This window comes from Neopelma chrysocephalum, unplaced genomic scaffold, assembly GCF_003984885.1.
Source record: "Neopelma chrysocephalum unplaced genomic scaffold, ASM398488v2 Primary Assembly neopelma1_76, whole genome shotgun sequence".
In the NCBI taxonomy this organism is placed as follows: Eukaryota; Metazoa; Chordata; class Aves; order Passeriformes; family Pipridae; genus Neopelma; species Neopelma chrysocephalum.
Window position 1 is genome coordinate 12293621 of NW_020897737.1, and position 18079 is coordinate 12311699.

The 18079-nt window shown below is 39.1% G+C and overlaps 1 protein-coding gene across 1 annotated transcript in view; it reads right to left on the reverse strand.

Moving 5' to 3' along the window:
• The window catches only part of EFHC2 (EF-hand domain containing 2), a 60566-nt gene that overhangs the window by 31142 nt on the left and 11345 nt on the right, over positions 1-18079 (reverse strand). The window contains exons 3-7 of the mRNA XM_027689139.1: positions 14935-15085; positions 7031-7254; positions 3768-4022; positions 2107-2220; positions 1650-1788 (exon numbers count right to left, since the gene is read on the reverse strand). Coding sequence (XP_027544940.1) covers positions 1650-1788; positions 2107-2220; positions 3768-4022; positions 7031-7254; positions 14935-15085 — 883 coding nt within the window. The remainder of the gene's footprint in view (positions 1-1649; positions 1789-2106; positions 2221-3767; positions 4023-7030; positions 7255-14934; positions 15086-18079) is intronic.

An 18079-nucleotide genomic window follows, 5' to 3' on the forward strand; every position in this document is an offset into this window, starting at 1 on the left:
GCAGAAGGGTATGAATTGAAGGGGAGTAATGTGAAAACACAATAACAAAACATCTGGATTGATGCCATGAGGTGCTGAGTACTGTGCCTTGATGTAAGAACTAATTTATCCGCTTGCTTACTCAAGTAAATGGTCTCCCTGGACTCGAACTGCAATTAAGTACGTTTCAGGGTTTAATTGGATCGGGGCGGAATGTCGAGCACTTTGTGGGACTGAGCCCACTGAGAGCACCTTGCACGTCCACCAGACACAAACAAAATGCGTAACTCACCAAGAGTGAAAGGTGAACACTCACTCATTCTCTCTCAAAACCTGCTTCTAAGCTAAAACCTTCCCTGATTCTACTTCTGGTTAACATCCAGAGACATCACCAGTAATTACTGAGCCAGCATTAGAGGAGGGGAAGGGACTTTGCATTTGTTTAACACTTGGTTGCACTGCATATTTGGTGCAGGATGGTCAGCTGCATTTCAGTTATTGCCTGCCCTGAGTAAGAAATCCCCACTCACTGTTCCACGATATTTTGCTCAGATAGAGGATATTGCTTCTCAGGGAAGAAGCCCCTGTTTTGCATCTCTGGAGTTAAGACTCCTATTATTATAGATTCTTAGAGATAATATTGTGGTTATTGAACACGGCTTCCTCGCACACTGGCTAGTGCAAGAACAGGTTTATTTTGGTACAAACATGCAAAGGTATTATTAAAAAAATCCTAATGAGACATGTTTTGCCAATTAAAAAATTTAGTATTTGAATAGCAGTGCTATATCATTTAATTCTCCCAATACAGCAGACAGGCTCTGATCCACACACTTGCACTCTATCCGATCACAAGTTAAGGTAAAAGAAATAGCCTGCTCAGATATTTTGTTTCACAATATCAGAGAAAGGCCATAGAATTCTTCCAACCATCTCTGAACAGTTACATTTATTGAATGAATAAACTGCCAGAAAATAACGAAGTCATTTTTGCAGGAAGATGTCCATGATGGAACCATTAGCAAGTCTGACTGAGGACATTCAAAGACAGATAAATGAAAACCGCTATTCATTTCTAAAATGCTTTTCCATTATGGACATAGTTGCTAAATGTTTCCAGAATTTAACGCTGAAACTTCACAGGATACATACTGTAATGGTCCAGAATACACAAAACTGCATTGTAAAAACCAATAATGTGATAGACTAGTACTGTCATGTCAGAAAATCTTATTATGTGAGGATTTTGACATCCATATAAAATGAAACATAGTAAGACAGGGAATAATTGAGCTCATTCTACTTACCCGCTCACTACATGCTCTTTATTATTTTCTGACTGCAAACACAGCTATGAGAATGGGAGGGGGAAGGAGAGAAGAAGAAATGGCAGTCTATCCATATGACTATTTTGTCGCTGTCCTTTTAAGACAGAGGCAGTTAGGAAAAGAACATGTGCATTATGTGTTAGTTTTCAATGGAGTAACATATAAGAAAACTCTTCTGGATCACCTGCAAAATTACTGCTTTGCTGCAAATGGCCTACAACAGATTGTTATTGCAAAAGGTTTTAATGAGCATGTTTTGTCAGTAATAAAATTTGAAGACAGCTCTGTCAAACTCAGGAGTATAAAAATGCTCATAAGGAAAGGATAATTATCACTACTTACCAGTTCCGTACTTTTTCCTGTAATATTCTTTAGTGAACTCATCACAATCACAGATTACCATCTTCCTTCCCCAAACATTAATTACTGCCCCTATTTTCAAGTCACAGTCTTTGTAAAATTCCTGACGCACCGCTCCTGTCTAATAAAAGAGGGAACATTCATACAGCAGCTCCATAAATCCCAGAATCCCATAACCTTCCTTAAAACCCAGGTCATTTAGTGAGTGTGATTTAACACATAACCTGCAAAGTCCATTTGCAAGTATATTTCACCCCATGTTAAGCTACTTCACTCTTACAAACGAGGGATTTACATACAGTAAACCTGAGTAGTTTTCATTTTGAGCTACTCTCCAGTGGCAGCACAATTGTCTTTGTTGCAGAGGATAATAATCACAGAAATTACAAAAACTACTATGAAGATATTCAACAGCTGGAGGCATTCAATAATATCTGACCTGCAGAGTGTCACGAATGTAGTAGTAGCCTTTGTTTCTTTCTGGCTTTCCCAACACATTGAGAAGAGTGTAATTGGTGATTGTGCCTGGCTGTAACATCTCAGTGGGACCATCCTGCAAGAGAAGGGACCAGCTCTTCAGAAATACAGTTAAGAGTGAAGAAAGAGAACTCTGGTACCTTAGAATTAGCAGGTTTGTTACAGACTGACTGTTATTGTAGTATTTTCCTGGGAGAATTTTTAGTAAATTCTAAGGTAAGATTACACCACCAAACCTAAAAGCCAGTGTGTATGTCAAAAGCCAGTACCTATTCCAGAATCTTACTGTGCATCCAAGGGTAAAGTCTCTTTTTTTTTCTTGAAAGCAAACAGAAAGCAAAGGTCAACACACCTGAAGCACCACATCATTGTCAACATCTGCTCTAAAGATTATTTTTTTGATTGGTAATAATTATAAAAACATGCAAAGAACCATTCAGGGTTGGTCTGAACCACTGCACACACACAGGATCTTCAAGTCAGCTTGATTCTTTTGGCAAAATTGTTAGTATATTTGTTTCTGTTGTGAGTTTCAAAATTACAATAGTAATTTATCCCAGTAATATCAAACTTAATATGTTACAATTTTTTAATTATGAATTAACTGCTGGTTCAGGGGAATCAAAACGAGTTATTTTGTCTTACCACCTTCCCTGACACCCCAACTTTTGACTGATCTCCTCTGGTGCCCTTCTCAAAGTTTCCAGAGGAAGAAGCCAGCCCTTAAAATTGCAACGTGCACTTCAATGGTAGAAGGGGTCTGATAACATAGAGCCACTGACAAATCAGCATCTCAGAACACAGGATGCACAAGGGTGAGAAAAGTGTAATATTTTGCTGTTAGGTTTTTACTGTAAAATCTCATGTACATCTCTGGCATCACAAATAGATTATCAGTGCTAGAAGGAAAGGAGGAAAAGACTCCCAGTATTTTACTCCATCTGTTGGCTGATGTTATTCTGTCATCAGGATCTGTCTGAAGTGACGCAGAAGCGTGTCCAGCTCATTAATTTTATAATCATAACAGGTTACAGAAGACTCAATCCCTTTGAAGATTTCTCTGAGAGGAGTCTTTCTCATATAAGCAACTGATTAATGCCCACAAAGCTTATTGATGGATTCCTATTGATTTTAACTAGCTTTGCTTAAGGTCCTAAATCTAGAAATTCAATTTTAAGAAATCACACTACATTTCCTACAAAGTAGTATTGCTATGGAATACTAAAACTGACTTTTCCAAAGGTTGCAAATATAATTCATGGATCAAAACTGAATTCCCCTTAGTTTCACATGAGCTTATCAATATTAATTATTTTTTCTGGACTTGCATTACTGCAGAGCTTTATTAATAGATTTAGCTTAATACACTAATATAGGAAAAAGAAAATCATGGGTCATCTCTGTCTTAGTTTAAACATGACAAGCCTTGAGCCGTTTTTCCATCACTTACAAAGTTACTACATGAATACATGTGCAAAACCTAAATCATGCAATTAAGATTAATACTCTGCAAACACTTTCTATATATCAGTGCAATTCTAGTACAGGATTTTCAAAACAAGGCGTTCAATATTTCTTAACTAGTGGAAGAACTTGAATGACGTTGAAATTTTCATTCCTCACCTTTGGAAGCTTATCTCTTTTGAGGAAATATGGAACTACATCCCGGCCTGAGTTTACTGGTAAAACTTCTCTTATATCAATTGTATCATCAGCCAAATAATAACGAAGAACAAGTTCTCGTGGGCCATAATGCAGACATTCTGGGTCATTCCAGGCACAGGTAAAACCTAAAACTTGTCCATCGTACTCCAGAAATTGTTTCAAAGTGTCAAAGCGCTCGTAAGGGCGCACTGGATTCGTACTCTCCAGAATCCTCTGAGAAAGGAGAAATTAAGAGAAACATATTTTTAATTATTTGCTCTTAAAAACAGGAGCACTGGTACTGTCCAACCTTAAAACAGGGGTTTAGGGTTTTCAAATGACACCACACAATTACAGTACATGAAACATTGTTTATGCCATTACCAAAGAAGTATTTACAGGATCGCTGTGCCCTCTGAAAATATATGAAAACAGTTCTGGATTGGTTTTAATCCTTGTTTTTCTTGCAATAAGGTCCTTCAGATCAGAGAATTGTCAAATTATTTATAGTACATCTCAGATTTTCAACAAATTGCCCATGGTAATCAGATGACTACAACTCCAAAGAGCATCACCCTTCCTGATTTACTTCCTTAAAAATTATTTCTCATAGATAATGTGGTATAAAGAATTGATTCTTTCTTTTCCCTTTGGTATTTTTTGTCTTTTAACTTTAAAACATGGTTTATTTAATTTTTGATTCGTGTTCTACAGCTGGCAGGTACTGGGTGTGTATGTTCTCCTCTCAATACGCATCCATTGGTCTGAAAGGGAACAGCAAGTCCCCCAAAAAAGTTACATTCCAGCTGATGTGACCTATGACAAGGTGCTACCTACAGTCAAGGTTGCTGCAAAACCAGCATCACTGCATGAAACTGGATCCCAGGATGATGAACCAACTCAAGGACTGCATTTATATACTGCTGGTTCGCATATATAAATGGTGACCCGAACATGGTGTTTTTCCTAAGTCAAAATCCATCCTGTCCAAAAGGCATTAAAAGGGGCAATACAACCCTTCTAATCTAAAAAAATTCTACAAAATTGCTTCCAAAGAAGAATGGTGACAGACACTGATGGGACAATGTAAGCTGAACTGCTTGAACCATTGAATCATAGAATGAATCACAGAATCACAGAAAGAACTGTTGACTGTGGCAATTTATATCATTGTCTAAATTTCTATTTATCCACTAATACATCTTCTGGCCTTAAAAATCTGAGAGGGAGAAAGTCCATTCTTTCAGAGCATCAAATCTTAAAATAAGGAGAGCAGAACCAAGTTTTGCCTCTCGATATCCCTGCTGATCTGCAGCACTCTTTCCATTCAGCCACATATGCTACAATTCAGTTATTTACCTTTTTATTGTTCTTTTTGCTCCTTCCTGAACCTTGAAGATGCAATGAGCAACCAAACACAGCCACAGACCCAGATAACATCATCATCTATGGGATACCATCTCCAAAAATATGGAAGGAATTTCTTCACAGAAAGGGTTGTCTGGCATTGGAAGGGGCTGCCCAGGGAGGTGGTGGAGTCCCCACCCCTGGAGATGTTCAAGAAACTACTGGAGGTGGTACTTAGTGCTCTGGTCTAGTTGACAAGGTGGTGATTGTTCAAAGGTTGGACTAGCTGATCTTAGAGGTCTTTTCCAACCGAAATGATTCTGTGATTCTGTGCAATATGAATATAAGTGGTTTGCTACACTTTTCATTGGTGTCATTTTCTACCCCATCACATTCCTTACTTTCCTTCATACATTTGTTTTCTGGTCACCTACCAGGTGTTTGGTGCAAACCAACTTAACTTTACTCAAAGCAGTCCAGGGCAATCAAAAAAAATTTACCTTCCACAGATTAGGTACAGGAAAGTGAGAGCATAAGGCAGCAGAATTCACTAGATAACTTTTCTGTAATTCCTCAACAACTGAGAACATGAAGACACAGATTTTAGTAACTTTTTGTCTTCTGATGCTCATATTTCTCAAATCTTATTCCCCTCTCCATTCTTTTTAGGCACAAATATGCACAATACTTGACTGGTTTGCTTGCTGCTTAAAAAAAAATAAATCTAAGCAGGTTATGCAGTACCATATATAATGTTGACACAGTCTGACAATACAATAATATTCACAGCTGTTACCCAATGCCTGAGCAAGAGAAAAGTAACCCATGGCCAGTTTGAGTCACCACAACCAGGAGATGTATTACAAATGCTGCAAAAAGGCTGGCAGCATGAATGAAGATAAACCAACATGTTGGTCTGAGAGAGCCTCAGAGACATGGAAATTGTCCTACACATCTCAGCCCCATAGTTACCTTATATTTTTGCTGCTGAGACCTGCAGCAGTTTCCTCAATATGAGCATTAAGCTGAATGCAACAGACACAGGAGTATTTGCTGTTTTCAGAGGGCCAGGCTGGATCTGTCACAACAGGGTGCATATCATGGGCCAACTGTCCTAACAGAGTCAGGTCAAGTGCCATCTGCACTCATATTAATCAAGAAAAACAGAACTGAAAGAAACTGTCACTATTACCTGCAGAAAACATCACTCCCACTACTATTCACAGGGAAAAAAAGGGACCCCAAATCCTGCAAAGGGGAATCCACATAGTATGTAGGAGCTCTGAGTGCGATTTTTGGAGGAGGTGTGTATGTGTGTGTATGTGTTCCCATGTACTTATAAAAGAGGGAACTACCTTCAAGTAAAACCTCACAAGTCTTAAAACTGCAGGGCTTTGGGTTCTGTATGGTAGAAGAATTTGCTCTAAACATGCAAAGAGCTGTTAAAAACGTGTGGGGTAGAGATGAAAGATGACATATGAATAGAACAAAGGAGTCTGCAGGAAGCCATGGGTGTGCTTGAACCACAATTCCAATTATGTCTTTCTTTAAACATTTTAAAAGTGTTTATTATCATTAAATTAGCTCAAGCAAATCTGTAAGTAGAACATGGAATAGGTACACTTTTTTTCTTCTTTTCTGTTCAATACTGAAAGATTTATTTTATTTTTCCCTATTAATTTTGTTCTGTTTCAAAAGTTGTGTGAACACATCAGGAGAAAACTGGTTATATTTAATTATACAGTACAATGAACCATATACCAGAATTTTTAAAAGCAAGTTTTGTCTTGGAATTTATTATTTTGAAATAACTACTTCCTATATGTTTTTAAAGAAAGAATTTATATAATGCATATTAATAATATCAAGTTTTCACTACTACTGGCTCATCTGACCTGTCGTCGCTGTGTGATGTATGGATCATGCGGACGAGTTCCGGGAGGATTTACTCTCACTCCCATCTTCTTCAGGAAATTTTTTGTATACAGGTCACAATCTACAATCTTAAATATTCTGGAATAAAAGTTTACTTCTATGTTGATATTGAAATGAAATATAGTATAGAACTGATCTTCATGAGGAGGTGGAAGTGGAATTCGATGCCGTCGGAGAATAGTTCCTGTGAAACAATTAGGATAAATTCAGACAGTAAATATTATTTGCTCTAAGGATCCCTCCCCAGACTTGCTAATTTTCTATGCTGATAGGACCTAAACAGATAAAGCCATGAGGGACAAACAAAATTATCCTTCATTTAGCAAAACAATTATTAGGTAAGAGGATCCTTTTATTAACAACAATACACTGATTGTCTTCTGGAACCTCAAGTTCCAGTATTTGACTGAAGTTAATACAGAAAATTGCCACCTTCTGAGACAAGTAGGGAACCACTGAAGTAAATTTCTATTTGTTGATGCAAACTTAACAGGTTGGTAATTTTAGAAGTATTTTTCCTCATTATGAAAAGAAATGTCTTCTTCACTTTTTCAGAAAAGCAAGAGCAGTCTCCAGTATTTGTTAGTCTGGTTAATTTTTCTTTAAAAAAAACCACATAAAAAGTTGTGCATAAAACATGTGGTGGGGGTGTCTGGGAGGGACAAGACTTGTCTGTACACTCCTGTACACTCTGCAAGATGAGGAGAGCCACACAGAGCTAAGGTTAGAGAAAAAACTGCCCTAGCAAGGAAAAAGTGTGAAGAACATTCAACTGAGTTTCCCCAAGGAGCACATGGGAAGTGGAGACAACAGGGCTAAGTTGGGCTGATTACTGGTCTGCAGCAAAGAATCCGTCTCAAAAATACAAAGCCAGAACTCACAAACCACAGTCTAACAGGAACACGACGCAAAAGAAAAGGAAAGGCAGGGAAGGGAGAGGAGAGAAAAGCGGGATATTCTAATTTTGCTTAGAGTACACACTTGAATTTTCTTATTCATAGTCTGTAAATGAAAGGACTGTTATACTGAGAGCATTGAATTTGGTCACATTTAACACATTAAAAGAGAAGGAAACTGCTATTGGCTATTTATCAGCTGAAAACTCTCAAATACACTGAGGAATTGGGTAATGCTTCAAAACTATTCACTGTTGATGAGTAAGAGATTGGAACATCTCTCATGTGAGCAAAGGTTGAGACAACTGGGTCTGTTCAGTCTGGAACAGAGATGACTCAAGGGGTGGACCACTTATCAATATTTTTAAATACCTGATGGGAGGGAAGGAAGAAGATGGAGCCAGGCTCTTCTCCATGGTGCCCATTGACAGGATGAAAGCCAATTAAAAGACACAGAATTCCATCTGAACCCACAAACCCACTTTTTTACAGTGAGGATGATCAAATACCAGAACAAGCTGCCGAAAAAGGTTTCAAAGTCTCCATTCTTGAAACCCAACAGGACATGGCCCTGGGCATCTGGCTCTAGCTGATTCTGCTCGGAGTAGGGGGGTGGACTAAACAATCTTAAGATATCCCTTTCAACTTCGAGAATTTTGTGATACTACAACTATTTTACAAATAAATTACAAGTACTTTAGAATCAACTTAGAAGCTATAGCCTTAGTAGGTTAAACTAATTTGTAAGACATACATTAAAGACAGGTATGCAGCTGCAGGTATGACCAGCTATGATTTATTCCAGGTTCCCAAAGAACAGGAATTCGGCATAGCTGGGACTAAATTCTTATTTTTAACATTACGACAGAACAAAAAGGACAACAGTCGAAGTTTTACCACATCAATGCCTCAATATACTTCTGTGAAAATACCCTACAGAGAATAAAAAGATGGCCCAGTGTTCAACCTCAGGCTCTTTGTTGTGCTTCTCAACCCAGACACCTCTCTTAACACCACCTTTACAATGTGCCCACCCACTGGCTAAGACCAGACAGGAACCACCAACCTATAATATTATAATAATTACTTGCCACATAGATTCCCCACAACTTTGAAATTACAGGAATTCTAAAAGGTGTTGCAACTTAAATACAGTAAGCATGTGAAAAATTACAAAACTAAAAATAGTTCCAATACCAACCTACTACTACAACAATAGATTATTAGACACAATTAGCTGAAAGGTCCATCTCATTATCACTCACTACAGAGTTGTATTTCTTTCCAGAGCCCTTTAGATGTGTATCTGGTACAGTTTCCCACTGAGTCCTGTTTGATGCTTTTCCAGCACTGTTGTTTTGTTTTGGAGGTAGGTGAGGGTGAAGGGGGGCTTGGGGAGAGAGGTGATAAAAAAAGGCAGAGCAGGAGTGAGAAAGGTATCAGTGTGTGCCTTGTTTGGTGTTTGAAGGGCTTTATTCTTAAGTTAGTCCACGGAAATTTTTTATCGTTCACTTTATTTCCCTGTAGACTAATTTGTATGAAATACCTTTCACTATTACCATTATCAGAGTTGTTTGCTAAATTTTAATTCCTACAATGAAAACAAGTCCTTAATTTTTCAGGGGAATAAAGCAACAAAGCAGATTTAGTTTTTGTTCCCATTAAAATAATTATTTAGGACCCATTCAGCATCCTGATGTTTCACATGTACCAAATCCAACATCCTGGTTACTGACCTTTGACTGTAGAACAAATTTTGTCCTCTATCTGCTTGAACCTACTATACACCTATTTAAGATGCACCCTCACTAAAATGTCAGAAAAGGTGGTCATTAGCACATTTTGACATGATGCAAAACTCCATTGCATTAGCATTAACAAAACCACAAACTTTAGAATATGTCACCTAATTTTGGCCAATCCTTGGCTCACTCCTACAAAAATCAATAGATAATGTGCTAAGTCAGAACATGCAAATCCTGTTGAATGATAACTGTAGTGAAAATGTAATAGTTGATAATTTTCTAATATAAGGGGTTTTCTGAGGGTATACTCACCTGAGATTTGGTGAATAAGCCTTCAGCTAGTTTTTCATTTCAGGGTAAAATACACAAGCCCATTTTATTCTGAAGGATAAGAATTTCTTTCCAAATGGAAAATGTCTTGCAGAGATAATATCTGTAGCAATCCTTCACCTTCATTAGGTATCACTGTGCCTGATATACACACGTGCAGGATACATTTTATATTGTTGAATTTGAAATTTAATAATGCTTTCCTTTACTGTGCTCTTGGAAAGGGAGTTGCTGATGGCATTGAGCTCCCACACCATAATTTGTAGCATATCTTCTTGTCTCTTGGGGCTTCTGATTATTTGGCAACCACAGCAGCTGCTTAAGGAGACCTCCCTAGTAGTGAAGGCCTTCTGACAGTGAAGCTGGGCAGCAAATTATTTGGTCTCTGCTGTTCCCCTGCTCTGCAGAAGAAATTAAGTGGTATCCAGAGTTTCCTCTCTCTTTTTGCACAACTCAAGAGTGCATTAGAGGGAGGAGTAGAATGACTAACACCTGGAGTTTGTACAGAAAGGAGGAGCAGCCCCCACTACCATCCCTGCAACACAAAGAGTTCACCCCAATAAACAAGGAGACTTCTTACATTCACTTATTCATCCGTCTCAGAACACAGCAAGGTCATGATCTGGCCACCATCAAGTATGGCAAAATCACAATTATTTCAAGGCCTGGGGGGAGGCTTAAACTCTAAGATAATTGGTTATACTGGAGGAGCTGATTGTAACTTTGTTTTCCTGCTTGCACTTTTCCTCTCCATCCAGCCGGCCTTGGGAACCCGGCCAGCAGGCAGCTCCTCTCCCCTCCTCAGCTGGCTGACCTTGGGGAAACCAGCCAGCTGCTCCTCTCTGCTCTGGCTTGCAGGGTCTGGAGTGCACTGGAAGCTACAGTCAAACCCCATGGGAGCATAAATGACCTTTTGATAAGACAGTATCAGCCAGCCACAGTCCTGTTCACTGGGAATGAGACGTACAAAACACTTGCACTGCCATATCCAGCCTGGCTCTCTATGGGAGAATTCCTTTTTATATTGAAAGAATAATTATCCTTCTGGCTGTGGAAGAAGCATTTGGAGTTCGTTATGTGGTTGAGTTTACTGTCCTTCTCTTCACTCTGTACTCCCTTATCTTTACTTGGGTCCTGTGCAGTGTGTTTGCCCTGCTGTTTTTTCCTTTGATTCTGGTTTCTCAAGTTCAAGTCAGCCTCTGCATTCCTTTATCTGTTTGTATAGATTTCTCCTAATGTTTCTAAAATTTTCCAGTTTCCAAAACTAAATGAAGTTTAAATTTCAGTTATTTAGTAGCAACCTTATATGTCCAAATTCACGTCCAAGTACAGCAGCCAATTTCACAAAGCAGTTTTTAAAGTCACTGAAATACAATTCTCACAGATCATTTATTTTGTCACTCTGAGATTTTGATCAATGGTAAAGGCACGTCTTTTGGCGCTTCCTTTCTCTGAAGCAAATTTGTTTTAGTTTTGTGAATTCATAATGGAATTTAGAAATTCTTCTAACTTTTTTTGACAGCTATTCCTTCACCAGACCTTGCTGCAGTGTGTAAGCCTCTCTAAGTTTCTTTCTGCACAGCCACAACTAGAACAAGAGTGCAGTGGGAAATTACTGCATTTCTCCACCTCCACCATGCCCAGGGACACCCACTCAGACCATCAAACTCTCATTTGTGGGTTAAGGCACAAGGACTGGTAATCCCCTGGCCTCAAGGCATTAACCAGCCAAGCCAAGATCTACCTTTGATCTACCCCACCCCTGCCTATCTCCTCTCCAAAAAGGCTCCTGAGAACAGCCATTTCAGCTGCCTTTAACATCTTTCCTGCCAGGGCAAACATCCAAGTTAAGGTCACCATCACCTTCTGCCTTCAACAGTTCAATGGCACTTTATCCATCACTGTTTTTTGCTGTTCCTCCTTTACACAACCTCTTTCCTTCCACAGCAACTCTCCAACTGTTCACGTAGACTGAGCCTATCCTGCTCCTGATGTCCCCACACTTCTTTTTTCACCCACATCCCCACACCTGTGCTCTTTTGTTCAGTGCTGTTTGCCTTTCAATAACTCGAGTTCTCCTACAGCTGAACTCTCTACAAATCTCTGGAATTTTAATTAACCCCAAAGTTGTATTTCAGCAGATGTGCATTATGGTTAAGATCCTGAACTTCAGCTCAGTTCAGTTCCTCATCCTGTTACAACCTTTTCTGCATGATCGTGGGTAAGATTTTCATTCCTTTGTGCTTCAGTTTACCAGCTTCACAATGCAGGCAGCTACATCTCTTGTTCTTGGGCTTACAGAGTCCCAGTCAGGATAAGGAATTTGAATAATATAAGATAGAGAGAGAGAGAGAGAGAGAGAGAGAGAGAGAGAGAGAGAGAAAGAGAGAAATAGAGACATAGATAATTATAATAAAAGAGGAAATAGGACAATTTTGGATCGAAATGCAATAAGATTAACAGTTAGTGATTTGGGATTTTTTTTTTTAAGAAACACTGCTTTTGCATATATTCAACAACAAATATTTAGTGCCTTTAACAAACAACTTTGTCATTAGTCTTCAGTTATGGAGCATGAAGTCAATGCCCAAGTGCATGTGAGTGGAGAATCCTCTGATAAGCATCACCACCACCTTTTTCACTCTACATCATATTAATCTTTAGGATAATAAGAATATTTATGCAGATGATTATGATAAAGTATAGGCCCCAGATCCATTAATCACCTGTGAATCCTGAACACACCCCAAATAGTCCTTGGGCCTTTCAATCTACAGTATCTTTTCCTTTCTAAACACAGTCAATACACAGAGCTTCCTTTACCAGCCCAAGTACCAGCAATAAATATATTAAGTGTACTTTGGAGATCTTGGAACATTTCTTTTTAATCCATCAGTTAAATATGTTGTGTATGTATATTTATCCCACATAAAGTACTCTGACAAAGTCGTAGAGGCCTTCAAAACATCCTTGCATGGAAGACTGAGAGAATTGTTGTTCCTCTCTAATACCATTCAGTTAATTTTAGATCCAGTACCAAAGGTGACTCCAACAACAATTAACACAAGATACAACCACGAAAAGAGGGGGAAATTGTAGCCTTCCTGTCACTGCAGGAACAGGACTAGACTTCAGGAACATCAGGGCTGAAGAGGGAGCCTGCACAACCCACACCACAAAGACAATGAAAATTACTCATTCAAAGGAATCACCTTTGGGTTTGCTTTATCCTGCTCTAATGAATTTGGCTTCCACCTTCCCTCTCAAAGCTGTCACCTCTGCCTCTCAGGTTAACTCTGCTTCCTTTGTCAATGGACATTCATTCCAAACCACAAAATCCAGAAACAGCCACTCCCACTCCTGTGACACACAAGTCAAGGAAAACCTAAATCCAATGATGTCTCCCACTTCATACATTCAGGTGCAGGGAAGGGATAAGTAACTGTAACTTCCCAAGGAAAGAGCTCCAACATGCTTTTCTTCACGTCTTGGAAAAGTACTTGTCCAGGAAGGAGTAGGATGAGGTTCCTCTGAATTCAAAATCAGTCCCTGCTGACAAGCCTACAAGAATTCTGGCAAGAACTACTCCACACAGGGAAAGCAGAGCCTGAAGCATTGGCTTAAGAAGAGATTCACAGGCAATTTTATCCCAGGTTTAACAGTGATGATGCACATGACACCTTTAAATATCACAGAATCACAGAATATGCTGAGTTGGAGGAGACCCATCAGGATCATCGAGTCCAACTCCTGGCCCTGCACGGGACACCCCAAGAATCACACCATGTGCCTCAGAATGTTGTCCAAAAGCTTCTTGAACTCTGTCAGGTTTGATGCTGTGACCACTTCCCTAGGGAGCCTGTTCCAGTGCTCAACTACCCTCTGAGTGAAGAACCTTTTCCTGATATCCAACCTAAACCTCCCCTGACTCAGCTTCAGGCCATTCCCTCGGGTCCTGTCACTGGTGACGAGACTGATCTTGCTCTGCAGATTGATGAATTGGTAGCATGTGCTGATCTGGGAAAAGAATGGGGCAGTGAAATGGTTAACTTATTTTTGAAAATCGATGTGCTAAGATCCACCAGAATGTACAAAATATCTTTGGGGACTGGGAGGCGCAGTCATCCCAAGACATCCTGCTTCTTTGGATTATATCCCTTGAAAACTTTTCATTTTGGCAGTGACCCAGAAACACCAAGAAGCAGCAGCTGTGTTCCCCTTCTGCAACAGGATGTTGACCGCTAGGTCACATTTTCTTAACGTAAACCAAGTCCATTAATAACCCAGTAAATCAGCTCAGTAAGAACCCTCCTCCAAAAGTCCTCAGGCTGGTCCAAGTGCAGTGATGTGACACACTGAGGCAAGGCAGCTTCTTAGCTTAGAGGCATCCAGGAAAAATTACTGTGCCAGGGACACTTTAATCACAAAAGAACCGAGAGTCAGAGGCACAAAAGATGCTCTTCTTCAACAATAGCAGAGACACTGTTGTAGCTAATGAACAATTACAGAGCTGCTGCTACAGAACTCACTGTCAGTGCCAAGATGGGAGGAGCCAGACTCGGGAATGGAGACCCAGAACACAAATTGCTTCCACAGAAGTGACACAACACTGACAAAGACCTACCATCCTATGATTTCAAACAACTGTATTAGAGAAAAAATTGTATGTTTGAGTATGGGAGGGGATTCAGCCTTACAAAGCCTGCTGATGAGAAACTAAGACAATAAAAATGCTCACATCATGATCTGTAACAAGAAAAGACAATTATAGTTGTGCAGTTACATCCCATTTCAGCTATAAGAACTCACATTATGTATCCTTTGGAATGGCCCAGGACTGTACTGAAGAAAAATATAAAGGAAAAAAAAAAGATTGCTATTAAAAATACATACCTTGATCTATGCCACTATTTAGCACATGGGGTTCAGTCACTTGAATTGTATCATCTTCAGGGTAGAAGAATATTTTACAGTGTCTGATTCTGTAAAGCTCTTGATTTTTGTCAGGCACTTCTTCTTCAAAATAGGCATGAAAACACAACACCTATTAAAAAAAAAGAATAAATATAAAGCAGCAAAATCTCCAACACTTTTGCAAAATACATCAAATAAACTTGTATAGATTATAAGTAACTAAATGTTTACATTTCAGGAGGTAGATTTATTTCTCTGAAATGTAAGAACAGAAATCCACATTAAATCACATAAATTTAAAATTCTTTGCTTGGCATTTTTATTATCACAACATCTAAGCAGAGATGGAACTCTAAAGTATAGAAATAAATCAAATATAAAACTAGCAGCAGGCTGCTTGGAAAAATCTCTCCAACAAAGCATTTTTGATAACACAATGAGCTACCCAAGTACTGAAGCAAATTTTGAGACTGCTATTGTATGAATTACTGAAAAATAAAGTGCATCATGACAGCAATGGCTTTACCATTGAGGTAAGTGGAAAGAGTTCTTTTTAAGCAGATCCTGAAAGCTTTCAAATGAATGGCATTGAAGACGATCAGAGAGAAATGACATTTTTCAGGAGTCATTTACAGCTGTGCAATATTGACATTTCAAAACTTACCTGGTTCTGCAATTCAGTGAGTGGGGAAATCTCAGAGAGCACAGCAACTGCTCTTCATGGACTCTTGCAATAGCATTAATGCCAAAACCCTCACATTCACAGGGGAGGTGCTCAGTGGTTTATACAGTGGCCTTTATTGTCTGGAAGTCTCGGCTCAAACTTGGCAAACCATTACACAACTTTTGCATTTCTTGGTATCATTTATGGTCTTCAATCAACAACTGAAGAATTGCAATTCTGAGGGAATATGCAAGACACATCTACTGGGTAGTGCATTATCTACCAGGATGCTTGCTATGCTAAGTATGTGCAGAAAGGCATTCCTTAAAACAGGTTTTCATCCTGCCCCCTCCAACACAGTTGGGTCAAATCAGTGCTGATTTATACTTCATTTTTCATACTGGTTATATTTAATAAATTCAATTACCTTTACTCTTGATTTATCAGACAAACTGAAGCATTGAAAAAAAGACAACTTAGCTGCTCCCTATGTTTCAACAAACTTCTATCAGACCTTTACTTGAAATGTCTGAAATCCAGTAAGGTGGTTGAGCTTCCTACATGACAGAACACACTGGTTAATAACCTGCACTCCTTTAGCACGTGCCTTTGGGAATCTCAACGTACTTCCACGAGTACTGGTGACAGCCATTTTAAAACACCCAACAGACAAAAACAACCTCCTTTCCCACATCTGCAGCAGCTTGCCCAGGAGCACAAGAACACCACCCTGTGTCCTACTCAGACCTCTCAACAGGCCACATTCCCTTCTCTTGGGCGGATTAGGTGCAAGATTAGAAAAACTCTTCTTCCAAAAATTATTTCAAAGGCTCAGATCCCACTGATTTTCATCATTCATCAAACAGTATGACAGACACATTTTTGGCATCAACTCTCCTGCACTATGACCCTCCACCATTAGAGAAATAAAATTCAAATTATAATCAAATGACATAACTGTTATCTGTTAAACCTGATGGCATTATATCTTCACACAAAAGAATCTATACACCATCAGTTGTGGCTTGTTTAATTAGTACAACATGAAAGTTTCTGAACAACCTACAGACTAAATAGTTGAAAATAAATAAAAAATTCATTCTGTCCACATTTTTAACTGTGGATTTCACTGTTTTATGTATCAAACACACAAACATCTGACATACAACAAAGCCAACACAAACTCTATCAACCTATAACATCTCCTCTTCCTTCCATTTGTCTAAACATTGGTGCAGAGTGCCATTTTAGATGACCAAGTTATCCTTCCTGGCCCCCAGGTACTATTCTGGAATGACTAGGAGCTCTGTATAAATCTCTTGAATACTGCAGGGGACTCAAGAGGTACTATGGTGGAATTATACTGACCATCCTGGGGTTCAGCTGACAAGGATCAGAACTTCATTCCTTGCCCAGCTGCTGATAAGCCATGCAAACATTGGAAACATGGAAAATTATGTACCCTCTTCTCCCTGTTGTGCCAATCCCACTAGAATATAGACTTTTGAACAAACACACTGTTCAAAAGCCCTCTTTCATTACTAACTGTTCTTAATTTTGTCAATGATCTTTCCTGAGAATGGTTGTCTCAAGAGACACCAGCCAGGCACAATGGGCTGTTTGCACAGAACTCCAAGCACAATCACACCCTTACTACACTGGACTTATTTCTTTCTCTGAGCATTCATCTATGTCCTCGTTTATTCCATTTGAGGAGTTTGTGCAGGTTTGCATATAAACTTTATTCTCTTCATACCCTTATCAACATGCTACTGTATGACGGAAATATATGCAGCAACCAACTGCAATTTTGCAGATCAAAGCAGATGATTCAGGGAGGGTGAGGAGGGGATGGAACAGAAAAGAAGATGACTTACTTCTCATTTTGAAGCAAAGTCAGTGTTAAAAATACTCAAAATGCAACACTTCCTAATTCATGTCTCATCTGCAGTACATTGTTGTGTGCAAAGTTCCCATCCCATGCTTTAAGAAATTGAATGTTACCTCTGAAAACCAACAGTAACAAATACTGAATAAATTCTGTGGCACTTTGTAAAGTTGGCATAAGGCTTTTCTGGCACCTGTGGTAGCCAAATTACAAACATCATTTCAAGCCCAGGAGGCCTTGTGTGTGTATTTAATTGTAAAAGAAATTAAATTTACACCTGCTTCCTATTAGGCATATGGAATTGCAAAAACTATTTCTCAGCCTACTTAATAATGAAGTTTTGTGCCTGTCCTTCCTCCAGTTACTCTGGTACTGCTGAAAGTTAGAAGCCAAAGAAAAATGGTAAGAAAACAGATTACATTTCAAAAGATAAACACCTGCTCAACCCATTTGTCACATAGTCCATTCTGCTGAGCTACGAACTGCAGCACCAGAGGACAGAGCTGCATTCCAGGGTCTTCAATGGGGCAGCTACATTAGTTGGGTAGTCAGTACCCTTTAACAGTCTGCAA